The sequence below is a fragment of the Xenopus tropicalis genome, chromosome 3 (genome assembly GCF_000004195.4).
Source record: "Xenopus tropicalis strain Nigerian chromosome 3, UCB_Xtro_10.0, whole genome shotgun sequence".
NCBI classification, from domain to species: domain Eukaryota; kingdom Metazoa; phylum Chordata; class Amphibia; order Anura; family Pipidae; genus Xenopus; species Xenopus tropicalis.
The window spans coordinates 81214560-81233490 of NC_030679.2; the positions used below are offsets into that span (position 1 = coordinate 81214560).

Here is an 18931-nt window from a genome sequence, read left to right on the forward strand (position 1 = left end):
AGTGAACTTCTCCAGTGGCAGAAAAACCCATATGTGCCATAGACCCAAGAGTTCTCCACAAACATAAACCATACCAATATATCTAGAGTCTAAAGAAATACCAAAGATTTCACTTCAGTTATTTTGAGTAGATGGTTTTTCCATTAGTTATGCATTGTACAGTACATAAAACCAATATTATCTGCTATTTTCCCCTTCATCTTTATGAGAAAAATCCTTGCAAATACCATTTATTTGTAATCATCATGGCCCCTCATACATGGCAGGTGATGCCTTTAGTTTGCAGCCATTAAGGAGAAAGATGTCACTTTTTTTTTTAATTTATTAAACCCTTATATTGTCCTGTACAACCTAACATAACTGTTCTGTTAATGTGAAGTAGTAGATACTGGCATTTGTTGCATAGTAGAAAAAAACCACTGTATTATATTTAAACAAAATAAAGAATATTTCACATATGCGGTGCCAAGATTGTGTTTCTTTGTGTCCAGGTTGGCAAAGGGAATTCCACTTGAGGATTAAGTGCAACACTATTTAAAAAAAAAAGTCTTATAGTATAAGCCATTTTCTTGCATAAAAGAATCACAAGTCCTTTGTTCAGCCATTCTCCTTCCTCCTGTAGTGCCTTCAAAGAACATTGTTTCCAGTGCAATTCTGATTGGTCATGCTTCATTTCCCCACGTCATGAAAATATAGGTTGGCACATATGCATAACATGACAATTGAAAACAAAATATAATAGATGAGGTTTCTAAATTTTGGTTCTAGGTCTCCTTGTCTGTACCAGAAAATCTAAGAGAAGTTGGAGGAAAAAAAACACAAAGGATCCCATTTTTCATATATAAACATTCAAGCATGTAATATTGTACAGTATAGCCTAGCATGGGCACACTGGTACTTATAGATGTATTTTTCTAATTTAGTTACAACAACATGGGACACTATATATCAGGGCTCGCATGTGATGCCTGCTTCATCAAAAGAACACAGTAGAATACTTTTCATAAAAGAAATATACTGAAATGTTTTGGGGTTTTTTTTTAAATGCAACTAACATGGAAGCCAAAGCTGAGCACAAGGGCCACCCGTTGGGCATCACTGCCTCACCCTCCTTCTGCTGGCAGATCTAACACTTTCTCAGTCACCTCACAGCCTGTAGGCATGCCCCACTGACAAGAATGGGGCGGGGATACACTGTTTTTAAGTCCCATATGCCCCCCAAGTCACTTATTGGTTACTGACTTTTAACAGGTTAGAGAGCTGCAAAGAAGGAAGCTGAGTTCTGGCTACAAAGCTAGACATCTTCCCACTCCAACCTTCATAGATTACATTTTTGGTTAACTTACTATATTGAAAACATTTGTCTATTATCTATTTACCTAGTTTCATTTTTACACTGAACTGTTCCTTTAAATTGAGCAGATGAGGAATGCTGTAGAAGCCTAAACTGCATTGCTCTAAAACCTAGACACAGATTTTGTAAATTCCACGTGCAACTCTTAAGTTTCATGTTGATGCAGGAATGTATTACTTCATTGTGTGAACTGATGCTTCCTTATATACCCACGACATGTCACTTAGAACAAAGGTGACTAATAAATAGCTCCTTGCCCAAAAGCCAGTACTGATAGATTACTAGCACTCCCATGTTATTTCACACCAAAATACTTACTAGAATAATTCCAGTTACTGAGCACAAGAAAATGCAGATGGCAAAGAAAATATTCACTGGTTTTGGAGGGGTATGTGGAAAAACAAAAGCGCTGACGATTGTTACCTGTACAGATAAAAGCAGATTACAGATTACAATCTGTATAAACCAATAATACATAAATCCATAACTATACACTCATATGAAGGGGACCTTAAACAGAAACTAAAAGATAAAGAATGCCAAAAAGATAAAGAAAGGAGCAGTGTAAACAGTGAAGGAAATCTCTTCTGAGCATTTTGCAATTTACCTTAATATTTCTTAACCCTGTAATGTTAACTAAATATGCAGGGGGGGGGGTCTCAAACACCAAGATTTTTCTACTTTTGTTAAAGTAAATAATGCAACACTCATTCTGAATGATGATTAAATTCATTACAAAGGTCTCTAGCTATAATATAGCATGTTTCTGGGTATTCACAAGGTAAAAGTAAATAGATACTCGAAGATTGTTTAGTGGACAAAATAAAAACTGCTTTTTGGTCTTGTAATTTGGATTCACATTTTAATTCTATTCCACGGAACAAAATCAGAATCCATTTTCACCTCTTCTGCATAAAGATTTACAGACTAATAGGATAGTAATGGGTACTTTAACAGAATCCTAGTAATACACAGAAGCCGCAGCACCCCAGCTGTGAAGCAAAAGGAATGCCTTTATTATGGTCACAATAATAACTGCAGTAATGCACCCTTTTCACCTTGCAACTGGGGCGCTGTAGCTTTTGTGCACTAATACCAAAGATATCAAGAATCATCCCACGGGCCTCTCTCAACCGAAAGAGCCCTAAAGATAATCTAAAGCAACTTGTTAATGCTGATTTATTGTAACTTGGCTCTGGTAAGTTAGTTTTCCAACATCTGTTGCATAATTTCTCTCCCTATGCTACTGATCTGTGGGCTACAGTTAGTGCTGTGGGCATCAGCAAATTGAGCATATGCAAAGCCACAACACATACCGTATTTTTCGCCGTATAAGACGCACTTTTTCTTCCCCAAAACTGGGGGGGAAAAGTTGGTGCGTCTTATACGGTGAACTGTCTTCCTCTCTGTGCCACGGCTCTCTTCCGCATCCTCGCTTTTATAAGGTTGCACCCGTGACGTCACACGCACAGGGCGCAACCTTATAAAAGCACAGAAGCTGCTGGGAGCCGCGGCACAGAGAGGAAGACATCACGGGAGCCGGAGGCCGGTGGGGGTAGGTTAGGGGGGAAATGGAAGGTGCTTGGGGGCCCTGGGGGAAGCTGAAAAATGCTGGGGGTGCCGTGGGGGAGCTGGAGGATGCTTGGAGGCCCTGGGGGACGCTGAAGGATGCTTGGGGGGGCCCTGGGGGAAGCCTCATTATGTGCGAGCCCAGAGACAATTAACTTTATACAGTTGATATAAAATATTTTACTACAGTATTTGGTTCAGAATCTTTTTTCTAGATTTTTCTCCTTTAAAATTGGGTGCGTCTTATATTCCAGAGCGTCTTATAGGGCGAAAAATACGGTAGCTGTGTGATCTGTGCAGTTCTCCCCGAGAGTACAGTAGTGAGTGCAAACAGTCATCTTTACCTGCAGCCACTTCCCAACTACTTGACACACAGGGTGTGTAGACTTTTTATATCCACTGTAGTGTATTGTGATCTGCTCATTCCTCTCAGTAAAAACCACGCCCCATCAAAATGCCTTTCTCTGCCAGTAGTTTTTCCTGTTTGGCTGGATGGCAAGTACACAACCCTATGTTGCACTGTAGTTACAGGTCTGCTTGTGTGGTTCAAAAGCACTTTTGTTTTGCACCCCTTGTATTCAGCAGAAAGGAAAATATTCTACGGTGGGTAAAAGTAACTACTGACCTTCTTTGAGAGGGCCATGGAGAGCAAAATTTCCCCTTCAAATATGTAGCAGATATAGAAGTATGCTGAACTTAACAAGAAAAGCTCTAAGAAACATATATCATTTATAAAATGAATAAGTAGTCCCTTTAGGCAGGGCGTGGGGTCAAACAGGAAATCTTTGTAATTGTTTTCAGAAGCAAAGACACCATTGTTGCTTGCAATATCACTTCCAACAACAACTGCATAACAGCTGACAAAACCACTGACCTTACAAAGCAGAACAGGGACCAACTCAAGTCTGCACAAATACTTTTAAGAATTAGCCCCAAATGACTCACATGGAGGACAGATCAGAAGGCTTTCAGGCTGGATTTTTGGTTATAAAAGTAGCCATGTGTACAATACAATACAATCCTTTATAGAGGAAAACTCCTTGGACTTTTCCTCCTCACAAGGTCAGAAGGAGGGGGGAGGTTTTGGAGGGCACATGATTTTATCAGGCTGGCAAAGAACCTGTATTTCTTCCCAAGTAATTGTGATATAAGGCAAAGCATTTTCATTCCTTGTAATAATGATGCCTTTCCTTATACAAAGGACATACATACATGCTTTTTTTTTATGCATTACCGAGTGGCCTATCCAGGTCCAGAATGGGATTCAAAATAGGCATTTCAAGTTCACAGAGGCCCAAACAACCCCACCAACCCACTAAATAGTGACGGTCTATGGCATCTTACAGCAGCTCCTCAGGCAGTTGCCAGAACATAGGGCTGGGTGATATACCGTTTAATACCAATGTTTTTTTTTTTTTAAACTATATTCATTTTTCAGATACTGCAATACCGGGGTGTCAGGGTACTCACCCATGCGGCCCGGTCTCGCGCGCGCATCCCATTGTCCGCGGGACGTTGCGCACGCGCGTCCAGGTGCGCGTGCGTCAAACCGCACGTACATGTCAAAGCGTGCCAGTCCGCGACGCGCTGACGGCGCCGGTTCTGCGCATGCGTAGGGGGTATTTAAAGCTATCAAACGCCTCCTCCTGTGCTATGTTGTCTGCGGCCTTGCCTGGGAAACTAAGCCTGCCTGATTTACCTTACGACTTTCTGTTGCCGATCCTTCGCTTGCCTGACTCTGATTTTCAATACTGCAGTAATTATTTTCTAATTTATTAGGAAATGGGGTTAACACCTAATCATGCATGGAAAAAAAAAATACCGTCAAATACCATGACACCGATATAATTTTGAAAAATACCGTGATATAAATTTTTGGTCATACCGCCCTGCTCTACCAGAACACACAAATTTCCAGTCCAGGCCTGACCCTATCTGTTCAAATAGAAAATCTAATCAGCCTATGGGGAATGGGGCATTAGCAGATCAGTAATAGGAGCCACAGCGCCATCTCTGTTTTGCTCAGATGCACTCCTTCAGGCCAGTACTGTGCCACCCAGCATTGGAGGCCAAATTGTCAATTAATAAGGATAACTTTAGCACTAGTGTCATGCCTGCTCCACTATATCCTGTTCTGTGTAAAACTGGCATGGAAATACATCAAATCAGGATGGGTTATTTGTACTGCCCCTTGAGCAAATTTCTTTCCAGGAACATTGTCAGTTTGAAGGACTAAAAAGAGTTACAGTAACAAAGCAATTAGAATGGCCTCCTTGGTAAGTACATTATAATTGCAGCTAATTCTAAGATATCAAATCCACACTTATGAAAGGCACTTGCCAATACAATTTGGGTGTTGAATGTGTTCTTCATCATAGACTTTTCTTTGTGACAGCCCCCATTGCAACAGTGTCAGCTGATTATTTTATAATTTGTGTATAAACATTAAAATTACTTTCTTTCCCCAGTTACTCCTTGCATTGGTTTGGGGTGGGTGCATACACATTACACTTGGACTTGCTAGATATACATTTATTACACATGCATCCAGTTTAAGCTTGAGCAATCACCCACCCCCAAATTTATACAAGGTCTTACTGGGAGATAGCAAAAACAGTGGTTGAGCCCCAGTCAAGTAACTTAGGCCAGCACATTCTTAAAGGATAAGTAAGCCTTTTAAGAGGTGCCTACCTAATTGATTTTAATTGGAACAGAGGCAGTAAGCATGCCCGTTAGGCCCCTCTTTGAGGTCTTAATAGTCAGAGAGAGAAGGAGTGCTTAGAAAACAAAAGGATGTGGAGCTTCACACTAGACAAGGAAGTCAGTAAAAGAACTGCAGTTGAACAAGCTATAAAAGAGAAACAAAATAAATCTGGAAGCAGATAGAAAAGTATATTATTCTGGGGACTGTACAATGTAATTTTAGAGCTTAAAAAAAAAAAAAAAGGTTTCCTTATTCTTTAACAGAAGAGACATGCTGGTCTTTGGAAGAAGGTAAGTCTCAGAGATTTAAGCTTTTCTTGTCCTTTAGGGCAGCAGGACACAGGGTTTCTTTTCCACAGTGCCACAAAATGCAGCACCAAATTACCTCCCCACTACACTTTAGACTATAGGGAGGCTTCTTTGGGAGCTGCATTTTCAGGCTAAAAAAAAAAAAAAAAAAAAAAACACACAGCACCTGTAGTACGTGTGACATTGCCTTAACATATTCTACTATGACACAAAGTGTAAATGTGGGACCCCCCCTAAGTATCAATCATTTGCAATGTAAAAAGGTGACAGCAATTTTGCAGAAGAAATAAATGTATATATTTAGACTTACAAGTACAAGCACAGATGTTAGTCCACCAACAACTAGGTTAATGATTTTGTCCTGAAAATACAACAAGAAAATGATACAGTAAGTGGTTTAGCATTAACATGTACTATAGCTAAACATAATTAACTGCATAGCAAATGTAGTACACCAGCACTTTGTTAATAAGGACTAAACCTTAAATTATTTAGTGCCACAGAATGTAGAATCTACAGTGCCCAACAACCCACTAAATAGCGACTGTTTAAAGCATCTTATAGCACCCCTCTGGAATTTGCCAGAATCCACACTTTGCCAGTCCAGTCCTGATAGCAATAGGAAGCACCATGAGTTACACTGCAAGTATCACCTGAGAATACGTTGTTGGCCTGCATTACTGAACTGAATGAAGTAAAAAAGCAGAAGGCTACATTGTAGCTCAGTCCAAGCATTTTACCAGCGACAATTTCCGTGGTTCACAACAGAAGGTATTTCCAGACATTTTGTCACCCATTTTTAAGAGTATGACAAAACATCATGATACAAAACATGACTATAATCCCAGATGCAGATAATCTGCGGTACTTCCTGCTGCAGCACTAAGCACAGGGTCTAATGACTGCCCTACAGAAAACACTGAGCCGATTTTGGCATAGAAATGCGCAAGTGTGCATTTCTGTAAAATTTGCTCTGTCTGTCTGCGCCCAGGCCAACGTGGGGCCTATAAGCCCAGACACAGGGATCAGCTAATTCCCAGCCTGCCTTTATACGCATGCCAAGAATCAGACCCATGTGGCACTAGCCTAAAAGAATTGGCTAAGATGCAGGCTGTTATGGGCCCCTTTTCATTGGAAATTCACCTTGCATGATCAATAGCTTCCCAAAAGCACTTGCAATGCAATTTAGTATCTCTGTAACAACAAATTAAAAATGAAGTACCAAAATCTCAAAGCATTAATTTCCCGGCACTAAGCCTGCCTGCTTCTGAAAATATTTCTTAATGCCACTTCTCTTAAGCAAACAGCAAAGAGTCTCTTGTGTTTGATGTGTACTATAGCCACTTTTATCAGAACAAACAGAGGCACTCCAGCTGTGCAAGCGAGCATTTGTTCTGCGGCATGAAATGAGCCATCAGATGACGGCGCACAAAATTCCAGGAGGAAAAAAGTGAATGAACAGTCACCCAGCTCTTTTACATAGATCTACAAACCCAACAAATAGCAATATATAATAAAACTTACAGATGGAACAAAACGCTGTATTCCACAATATAATATTGTTCCTTAGATTGCTGCATTGCAATTTTTAATCAAGCACTGGGCATTAGTAAGACTTGTTTTTGCTCTTATTGCACTGCAGCAACACAGAACACAGAACAGGAAAGTAGAGGCAGAGCTCGATTAAATCAAGACAACAGCGACATGCGGGCCAGCCCAAAACCTATGGGTTTACCCACAGGTCGGGCAGGTTTTGTCCAACATTCGCACAACAGAAGGGGGTTGTGGGCAGGTTTGGGCCAAACTCTTTCTGCCACCCACACCCTGAACCCCACTTCCGCCTCCAGCATTGTCTATTGCACACCTGCCTCACCTGGCCCACTCCATGATGTCAGAGATGGGGTGGACGTGAGTGTATAAATAGAGGTGGCTCTGCTGGTCAAGATATGCACAGGTCGCCTTTTGGCTGATCTGTGACCCCCTCTGTAAGTAGATCTGTGAACCTTAACAGAGTTTGCGATCAGGACATCTCTGAGATAAATATCTCAGCAAAAATGCATCCCCTTTAACTATGTGCAAAATGAATCAATGATTATAACAAACTACATCATCCTCAGCTGACCTACAAGAAAATATTTTATGGTTTAAGATCACATGACACTTAACTGGAAAAAAATAGTTTCCAAACAATGAAAGTGTTGTGTTAATAATTAATGAGCAGAGAAGGGATAGAGTCCAAAACATGGAAAATGATTAGAGAGCTGCGAGTAAAATACATTTACATCTTGTGCCACACTGAGAGAAACTACTTGGGTTGTACCAACTGTAAAAATATACAAAAAGATTGACTGTTTAGAAAAGTAGAATAGACATTTGCTACATGGTTACATGTAAACAACTTTTCAGATTTTCACAAGTATTGTGTCAACCTTAAGAGCACTTACCCTTGCAGAGGTCTCCCCAAACAAAGGTCTGTTGTCTAGGCCCCCAGTTCCATAGGTTCTGGTGGTATAGTCCTCCATGATAAACGGACTGGCTTCTTCAGTCATTAACCTTAGCTGTCTGTGTAAGGATCTACCATACAGCAGAAAAGTAGGCACCTTTAGAACACGGCATGGAATGTTTGCTCATGGGCTATTTACACTTGAAGTGCCAGTCTGGGGCTTGGAAGAAAAATCTTTAGTTCATGATGAGCGTCTTCCTGTAAAAACATATCGAATTGTCAACAAATAAAGCTTTTCCTGCCTGACAGAAAGGCGTGGCTACATGCAAGGTGTAATACAATCATTGTCATTTTAAAAAACTTTTATTGAAGATTTCACAATATATACAGAGATACAGGTTTGTCGAAAAGATTGTATTACAACATGTTTTTGTAAAATAACTGGTGTTTGGGGAGGCTGGGTTCTTTCCTTTTTGGATTCCAGACCTATCCTGTTTCTAGTTACCTTTCAGTATGTAAAGTAGAAAATATTAAGTTCGGTAACATCCGTAACCATTAATTGTTTTATTATGCATCTGGATCAATAGAAATCTTCCCAGACGGTAGTGTCATATTCTTTATAGAGAGGGAGAGAGAGACAGCTGCTATGCTTGATTAAAAGAATGTTTACCAGTTAAAACTAGCTCGTGGTGGATGATATATAATATTGGCTACGTACGGTCAGAAATGGAACAGTTTAAAAACGGCACATGTGTCATTACACATATTGGAAATTATAAACCTTTATGTGCTTAATCAATAGAACAAGTAGTATGCACTAGTCTACTCCTATACTGCATTGCACAAGCATTCACCCACAACCATACTGTGTTGCACAAGCACCACTTCCCACATACATATTGTGTTTCACAAGCCCAATAACCTCATATTCATCTGAAGGACCTTCCCCCCCAAATGCATTGCACAGGCACTCCCATATAACTTGACTGCATTGCTCAGACAATGCCCCATTGACCATGTTTTGCACAAGCACTCCCCCCAAATCATGACTGCATTGTTCTGACAAATTATATATAGATATGGGATCAGTTACCCAGTAACCCGTTATCCAGAAAGCATTTTACAGATACTACCCATGCACCATCACACAGGAGAGTAACCCAACTCTGCAACTGCTCGGGAGCTCAGTGGGACACTGATGAGCAGTCTTGATATATGTTAAAGAAAAATGTCTCAATTTCAGGGCAGTCATGAAACTAAATGAACAGTTATTGCCTTTTCTTAGCCTAAAGTGTTCAGACAAATAGTACTGATCCATTTGTTCCAGAAAACAATGTAAAAAGTTGTGTCTCTCTGACTAAATCTGCATCAGCATAGGAGATTTGCTTTTTGAACTGTCTGCAATCTGAAAAATTGCCCAGATCTGCTCAAACTGTCTGACAAAAAGGTCAAAATTAGCCAAATTGCAGCATGGCCACCAATGTCCTATAAAAACATGCCAGTCATTGAAAAACATACCTGAAAATCTCAAAGAATATTTACTAAGACTTGTGCAGTACATTGAATGGTACTACTTTTGTTTTTACAATGTTACCCTTGCTTCCTGCACTATATTTCCTGCTTGTGGTGTGACTGTCACACTGCCCTTATTGCAGAAACAGAATATTGTGAGAGGGTGCTACAGGAATGCACAGTAAATATGAATGCTGTGCTCAGATCAAGCATGGCCTGGGCTACCCAACTGATAGAATATAAATTCCAGCAATACCACCAGGCTGCCAGTCAGTACCACCAGGCTGCCAGTCAGTACCACCAGGCTGCCAGTCAGTACCACCAGGCTGCCAGTCAGTAGTAGCTCACCAACAGCTGGAGAGTCACAGTTTGTACATCACTGACTGATGAACTCAGAATTAATGGAAAAGAGAAAATTCCTATACATACAATGCCCTTATAAGTAAAATAAAGCAAACTAAGAGCAGGCAAAGAGACTAGCGTAGGCTCATTACAAGGCAGCAGGTATAAGCAGTCATGCACCGGTACATAACTTCCCTTGCAGGGTGGGGAAAGCCCACAGGTTCAGGGGGTGAGGGGCAAGAAAACAACGTGTCAGTCATAATACACTGGAGTGGGGGAGACGCGAGTTATGATCAGATGCTTCTTGTAAACAAATGCAATGCTGAACAGCGTTAGTTGTGAAGCTGCACCACATCAGAGCCAATAAATGCCACATACATCCATTCTGCTCTCTAACAATACAATAAGACAACGGCCGAACGAACACATAAAATCGCAGTTCCTCTTACGCTCTGGGTAGTTCGGTCTGTCTCTGCATATTCCTCTCCATGCCATGAGACTAGGACCTGCAGCAAAACATGATCACTAGTATGCGAGAGCAAACAATATGCATCCCAGCTTGGAACACATCCACTTCCTTCCAGCCTCAGGAAGTCCTGCGATTGCTCACGTAAATTCTACGAGGTGAGTACAGCGCCATCTAGCGGCAGGAGGTGAGAATGTTCTTCTATACCTAAAGGGTGCTAGAGGTTGGGATGTGTTTTTTTATACTTGAATAGTGCAAAAGGTATTAAATACGCGTTTTTACTCGATAAATATTGAAATAGGACGCTTACGCCATTGCAATTTTTATATGAAACAACTGAAACTATAAAAGTTACAAACCAGTATAGACTGCATTCTAATCTCGTAGAGGTAGAGGTGTTGAAATCCCACACCATCATTGTGTATCCTTTCTTCTGTTAATCTTTAAAAAATAAATCTACATCAAAACCTGAAAAATGCATACAAGTTGCATTGAAAAGCCTCTTAAAGATAACAGATCAGTTATCAGCAGAAGGATAAATACCCTTTGTCTTTTTTTCTTTTAAATCCACTTAAAAGTCACTGTAAAATAAATCTTTGCTTTGTTATATCCATTCGCCTATCCCATGAAATGGGCAGTTGTATGGATTTCCTTAGTAAATTTCCTCATTCATTTTATATTCCAACAACTTCAAAGCCCAGATTGAAAAGGAAATGTATATGGGGTAGTAACCTTGTGCCCGCCAGTATAAAAAAAGAGTACAGCACATTCTTCACTAATGTTCCCTGAATGTATTCACCTGCTATTCAAGTGCAATCATTGTTCATCGTCAGCCAATGTTTCTATACTAAAGGTGGCCATACACGTTAAGATCCGCTCACTTGGCGAGGTCGCCAAACGAGTGGATCTTCTCCCGATATCCCCACCTATGGGTGGGAGATATTGGGGGAAATTTAGGCCAAACGATCGAATTATAACAATAGCAATGGCCGCAGACGGTTCAGGGACCTCATCAACGAGCCCATGTGGTCCCGATTCGGCTAAATCTTTTAACCTGCCCCATCGATATCTGGCCAATTTCAGGCCCCTTGTTGCTGCCCCTACACAGGCCAATAAGCTGCCGAATCGGTGTAAGGGACCGATATCGGCAGCTACAACTGGCCCGTGTATGGCCACCTTAAGGGATAGTAAAAATATGTTTTTACAGGTATCATGCACTAATGCAATATACGTTATACTATGAAGTGCAGGGTGTGCAGTTTTGTGTTGATGTTTACGAAACATAATTATTATGTTGCCAGATAACAGATATTTACAGTTTTTAGCACCCAATAAGTAACAATAGTATACTGTTTACTGTAAACCATACAGTTGTTAGGACCGATTCACCTTACTTAAAGTAAAGTGCATCACAGGCATTCTTTGACAATATAAAGAGCATAAATTTTTCTTCAAATGCAGTAAAAGTGTGAAATGCAAAAAGCTATTCATTATGTGTCCCACAGACTGTAACAGATCCCTGCCACTATGGTAGCTGATCTTAGCTTAGGGTTAAGGAAGTTGGCAACAGAGACATCTAAGTCTGAATGTTTTTTTATTTACATTTGATAGGTCTCACCTACTCCAAAATAGCATATAATCTGAGGTGAAACCATTTAAAGGAGAAGTAGGTTAAAAATGTTGTACATTATGTTTTGTGCTTCTTTACCAGCCCAAGGCAACCACAGCCCTTTAGCAGGGAAGATCTGTGCCTCCAAAGATGCCCCAGTAGCTCCCCATCTTCTTTTCTGCTGATTCATTGCACATGCTCTGTGCTGCTGTCAGTTACTGAGGTTAGGGACCCATGCACAATATACTGTATATAGAGAATATAATATATATTATATATATAATATATATTACATATATAATATATCAAATAATACAGATAATTACTACTTTGCAGCTCTGAAACCAGTGCAGTAAGCACCAATATTTAATAATCAGCCCTGTAGCATTAGCTTATATGACAGGAAAACCTAATTTTCTGATTCATAATTAGCAATGACCCCTAAGCTTAGCTTCCCCAGAGCTACTCAGAGTGCACTGAGCATGTAAGTGTTGCAGACACTTTCCAAGATGTGGAGCTCCTGTAAAGACCTGAATCATTGCGGCTATTGTGATGCTGAACCTTTAGATGAGTAGTTCAGTAAATAAACTATGGCATTTATAGCCATATTCATTTTTAGGGTTTAGTTCTCCTTTAAGGGAAAGAAAAGGTAGATTTCCAGGGGGATGCCAATATGTTAGGCATCCTGAAGCAAATTCATGTTTGAGTCAGTCAGCACTAGGGATGCCTAGGAAAGGTAAGTAAGATAGCAGGGCGTTGTGATTGATTTTTTTTCTCTGGGCCACAGCAGGGCCCAAAGGGGTTGTTCACCTTTGTACAATAATCACACAAATCTAACAGTTCACATCAATAGAACAATCTTTGCCATATAAGTAGTTAACAAAAAACGTGCAGCTGAAGAGATATTCACCTCAGAATCATCACTCTGCTGATTCTTCACTTCTGCACAGACTCTGTGCTGGGGGGGGGTCAGTGACCCCTATAAACACTACAGTTGCTTTTTTTACTTGATGTCAAACATTGTACTGGCAGCAGACTTAACTCCTATTGGCTGTGTCTCTTGTCAGTCTGACACTGCTTCCTGTGCCTGTGAGTTTGTCAATGCCGAGTCTGTTTGCCTATGTCAGTGCTGTCCAACTTCTACGGTGCCGAGGGCCGGAATTTCTCTAGCATATATAGTGGAGGGCCGCTAATGGAAGCCAGTTTTGACCACTCCCCTTTTTAAAACCACACCCACTTCAAACCACACCTATTTTATCACAATGGTGGTAGCACAGCAAAATCCCAAATGCTTGGTCCTTACTGTGGGGATATCAACCATCATTCATATGTGAAAGAATTATGTCATATTAAGATATACCCTTAAATTCCATATGCCTCCTCCTCCCCTGTGGATAGCAGAGCAACCCCAGTACATAATTACATACCTTTGGGACCATTTAATGGCTATTTCCAACTGCTAACAAACTCCCACAACAAACCCCTGCCAGGTTCACCTCCCACAAGCAGCATAGGGCAAGCAGAGTATGGCACACACAGGCAGCACTCTGCCTGTCCTATGCTGTCTGTGTGTGCCATACTCTGCCTGTCCTACCCTGCCTGTGTGTGCCATACTCTGCCTTCCCTATGCTGCCTCTGTGTGCCATACTCTGCCTGTGTGTACCATACTCTGCCTGCCCTACCCTGACTGTGTGTGCCATACTCTGCCTGCCCTACCCTTCCTGTGTGTGCCATACTCTGCCTGCCCTACCCTGACTGTTTGTGCCATACTCTGCCTGCCCTACCCTTCCTGTGTGTGTCATACCCTCCCTGACCTATTCTGCCTGTGTGTGCCACTCTACCTGCCCTATGCTGGATGTATGTGCCATACTCTGCCTACAGTACCTGAGGTGTGAACACTGCAGGGGGTGAACAATGCAGGTATTAAAAGGTGTGAAAAACACAGGGGATTACATTTTTAAACAATACAGAGGGATTACAGCCCGAATCTGAGGTGAGAACCATGCAGGGGGCCAGTTAATCTCAGTACTGATACCATTTAATGCTTACTCAAAGGTAAGCCATCAAAGCAGCCAGACAGGTGGGGGGCCACACAGAGGGGGGCCGCCAGTTGGACAGCACTGGCCTATGTTATTGCACATACAGGGACAACAGTAGTATGCACAGGGAGTGAAATAAAATAGCACCTTTTTCACTAAAAGGTGTGCAGATCTTTTTGCCAACATTCATCATTTTTGTTCCAGTACCCTAATGAGGCAAGTACACACACAAACACCAAATATATGAAATATTCCTTAAAGGCTAATGAAACTGGTCAATTTACATTTAGGAATAAAATACTGTGCTACACCAAATACAGCATCTACATTACTTTAATTAATTTATGTTTCCATATGTACCATCATGTAAGTGTTACCACTACCCACAATAAATATTTTGCAGTAAACCTGCCAGCGCCCTTTTTCCTACTTTTTTTGGAAATTGTAGATTAAGCTTGGTTGCAGCACAGAGCAACAAAAGGAAGAAAGACATTTACACGTTTTATTCATTCAGTTCACAGACAATTCAATTTTTTTGTATTGTGTTTCCATATAACACTACTTCTGTATAAAAGCAGTTAGCCAGAAGAAAATAAAAACATTTACTACAACAAAATACATGAACCTTAATAGGCATATACTTTAACTTTATGGACTTCTTTTTCTTCACATTCTCTCTGTTTATTGTAATAATAAAAGGTATTATCCTTTCTCTGAAGTTTTTTCACAAATCCAGTTTCAGGCCATCGATCCACCTTAAATTAAAAAGAGAAAAAACTGTTTCATATCAGGGTGTGTAATGTTTTTTTTACTGTAGGAACTGTGAAGTTTGGGTTTTCTACTGGCAGACACAGGCAAGTGTTGCTTGCCACTTTAGAAACTAAGAAAAATGCAAGGCTAGAGGTAGTCATACCCATTGTAAAAAGATGTTCAGGGACTGGTCTAATTACCATATTGGAGCCAAAAAGGCTTATGTTTCTCCATCTGGAAGAAGGAATTATTTGATCAGGCATCTCAGACTTAATCCAAATCAATATGTTATTCTTTCCTTCTGAAGTTAAATCAATACCACTCCACTAGTAAAAATAGCTTAATTTAAATTCTAATAACATTATTATTAAGTTATAATAAAGTATTTGCATGGGCAATAGAACATGCAATCCCCATTGAAAACTTTCTCAAGGTATTGTGGGAATTCACTGGGGAAAAGTTGATTCTGGTTGCTACTGGTTTCAGTGGTTCATAAAGTCAGCAGGAGCAGTGAAAGGAATAGTAAAGGACAGAAATACATTGCTTTGTATTGCTTTGTAAAATATATTGGAAAGTTGCAAAATACCAGAAAACAGAAGTGAGTTCCTTAACTTGCTTGCATTTTTTGGCATTGATTTTTTTGTTTTGTTTGAGCAAGATTTTTTTTCCCTCAATCTGTTTTTTTTTTCTAATCTTTAAAAAAAAAATCCAATCATAAAGGGAAAATCCTGCAGAAAGAGAAAAAAAACATTTGATTCCAAAAAATGCAAGCTTGTTAAGTTACTTTTCTGCCATCGATTATCCTGAACCCAAAAGGTAATAAATATGCCCCCATTTTCTTTCCTTATACAAAATGTTATTTTTTAGGAATATCTGTCTAGATCTATATCCCCTTTAAAGATTAAGGATGACAATTCTTTAAAAAGTTCTATGCGCCATACCCGTTAAAAACAGAAGGGAAATGTAATAAACTTACCATTTCCACTTGCTTTACATGCCTGTATTCAACTTCATCTCTGTATCCAGCAGTCTGAAACCTGTACAAGTTTTCTATCTCATCTGACCACTGTTTTGCACGAGTCATTGATTTTGGTTTAGCTTCAGAGGCAGACATTGTGCTAATAATAAAATGTATAGCAATTAAGACATGTTTTTAGGCAATTGATTTATGAAATGTTCTTCTTAATACACGTGTAATAAGATTTTGTTTACAGTTCTGTATAAGAAAGGTGTAACTTAGATAGCTTATAAATGGCAAATGTCTTTGTAATTTAGTTTGCAGTCATCTACTTTGGCGCAGTTTTGGGGAGAGTACATTTCCTTTATTTGTTTAGTTTCTGACAGTTCTTACAATGGTTAATTATACTTAGTTTAGGTGGCCATACACGAGGCGATTTCGCTCGTTGTGCGATGAACGATTATATCGACAAACGATCGTATGGCGATTGAGTTCCCATACGATATGCCATCCACGGGCAACGATAATTCGGGAAAGATTTCGTCGCATCATTATCGTAAAATACGTACGATCGTACATCTACGTACGATCGAATGTCGTTGACTTCCGCTGCTGGCAATCGTGACATGCGCAGAGAACAATCGTTGAAAGACAAATGTCTGACACTCACACCAACTGGCAGATTTTATCGTTAAACGACCAAAATTTTTTAAACCTGGCCGATCGATTTTGGGGACGATAATGTCGGCTCGTTTAGTGGGCCGACGATCGTTCGTACACCACCAACTATACGATAACTTAACGATAGCATCGGATCGTTCGGGAATCGGTCGTTTGTAAGTAAAAAATCGGTCCGTGTATGGCCACCTTTAGTCTGACAGGGTAATCTTATTAAACTTATTATATTCTGGTTTAGTTAGTCTCCAATAGAAATTCACCCTTGTAACACAGCAACAAAACAATAACTTTCTAAGCAGTACATATACAGTAATTCAAATGTGTATTAATGGAGGACAAAAGCACAACCCTTCCTGCATGTCCATCAGTAGTCTAGTATATTCACAGTCATACAGCTGAACTTTATAAAATAAAGCCTGCCAACATAAATCAAAGAATGGTATAAGCTATTCAGATTTGTTAGGCCATATGTCACAGGTAATTTTTGTTACAATTTTTAAACCCATGTCCCAATGGCATCAATAGTAAGCACCTCAAGTTATCCTTTGTGAGGAATTTATATAGACTTGTGTACATTCTCTATGTGATAGCACTCATTCCAACAGCTGGCAAATACAACCATATATGATTGCAAGGGCACAGAGCACTTAAATAGTGAATTTTACTGAAATGAACCTTGAATTATTCAAGTCGCATTCCGCATACTGCAGTTAGTATGCAGAAATTAGAATTACCAGTAAGTGGATGTGTTAACAGTTTGCAGTCAAATCTGATCTGATTTGGAGCGCCTAATAAACGGTGTCGATGGACTCACATTGCATCCCTGTTCATTTATATGGATCAACACAGGCCACTAGTAAAATGTGGTTTAACCAACAGGAATATTTTTTTAAAAAGAAATTTTTTAAAAACCACAAACTGATAAAAATATGCAGTATCACGTCCACAGCTGACAATAAAAGCCATGATTTTGTACGGTAATTTATAGTTGATTTTGATTATAATACCCAATTATTGGACCTTGGGGTGTATGTTTCAACAGATCATCATCAAATCACATTGCAGTTGATCTGTCCTAACTAGTTTGTCTGACATGGCCGCAAGGATGGGACATGGTCAAAGCGACAACTTTCCTCCTCTTAAATCAACTAGCTATTTGGCTATACATTGTATGTATGTATGTATGTATGTATGTATATCTTTATTTATAAAGCGCTACTTATGTACGCAGCGCTGTACAGTAGAATACATTAATACAAACAGGGGGTTAATAAGATAATAGATAAATACAAAGTATAACAATAAATACAGATAAATACAGCTGCAATAAGTCGAGGACACAAGAGGAAGGAGGTCCCTGCCCCGTAGAGCTTACAATCTATATATTGTAAGCTCATTGAAGGCCACATACCGCAGATAATCCATACAGGTTGACCAGTTTATGGCCTTCATAAAGCTATACCACATAGGGTGTTTTAATTGCCACTATATGCAAAGCTCCTGCCAATCACCATAGGCTGCTTTCCACTGGCATCACTCAGAAGCACCATGGGCAAAACCAGGTCTGTGGTTTAGGGTGATAAAGGCATATATATTCTTGTCACTCTGCATTGATGTCAATGGGATCCTAGCTTGCACAGGTAGCGGCGTACAATTTGGTTGCCCAATTGCATGTGCTATCTGAAAATACTTACTGAACAATTTGTCACTGTGTGGGTCACGGAAGTGCCAATGATTATAAGATTTCTGTTGTGATTGAATTTTTTTTATGAATGGCTTTCGGAACGCCTACACAGCAGACATTGCCGTTCCACTGCATATAATAAAGATCGAAAGTCAGGCAGACTGTGCAAACTGGGCAGTTATTGCCAACTGCGGCATTTGTGCGCATTACTCCGTTAAAGCTTTAACAGGACTGGCTAGAAACTCTAGGACTCGTCTGATTACCTGTCTGTAGGCTGCTCAGTCGCTCGTCAGACGCGAACCTCAACAACACAGCGCAGCAAATTTGACGCTTTGTCAGTTATTTAGGCACTCTCGTATCCTAGCAACCAATAACGCGAATTTGCCGTTGGGAAAAGCAGAGCAGGCCAAGTGAAAACTAACCCGAGACCCAGCTAGTTTGCGTACCAGCCTGACAGCCAATCAGCATGCACATAGATATGTCGTGGCCAATCGCCTGCCACTTCTGAAGGCCGA

At 40.1% G+C, this 18931-nt stretch overlaps 2 protein-coding genes across 4 annotated transcripts; both read right to left on the bottom strand.

Annotated features, from left to right (window-relative positions):
* Positions 1 to 19: 19 nt before the first annotated feature.
* Positions 20 to 10843, bottom strand: tmem243 (transmembrane protein 243). Of its 2 annotated transcripts, XM_012959285.3 has the most exons (5): positions 10682 to 10843; positions 8380 to 8636; positions 6246 to 6296; positions 1673 to 1777; positions 20 to 792 (listed from the first exon to the last, which is right to left on the bottom strand). In XM_012959285.3, the coding sequence occupies exons 2-5, from the start codon at positions 8482 to 8484 to the stop codon at positions 670 to 672; spliced, it is 384 nt and encodes a 127-aa protein (XP_012814739.1). In that variant the 5' UTR covers positions 8485 to 8636; positions 10682 to 10843; the 3' UTR covers positions 20 to 669.
* Positions 10844 to 14834: 3991 nt separating this feature from the next.
* Positions 14835 to 18743, bottom strand: meig1 (meiosis/spermiogenesis associated 1). Of its 2 annotated transcripts, none has more exons than NM_001016522.2 (3): positions 18680 to 18743; positions 16073 to 16214; positions 14835 to 15101 (listed from the first exon to the last, which is right to left on the bottom strand). In NM_001016522.2, exons 2-3 carry the CDS (start codon positions 16208 to 16210, stop codon positions 14973 to 14975), a joined length of 267 nt encoding a protein of 88 aa, NP_001016522.1. In that variant the 5' UTR covers positions 16211 to 16214; positions 18680 to 18743; the 3' UTR covers positions 14835 to 14972. The 2 variants fall into 2 exon arrangements, with proteins under 2 accessions (NP_001016522.1, XP_031753798.1); XM_031897938.1 differs by lacking the exon at positions 18680 to 18743 and adding an exon at positions 18427 to 18545.
* Positions 18744 to 18931: the final 188 nt, after the last annotated feature.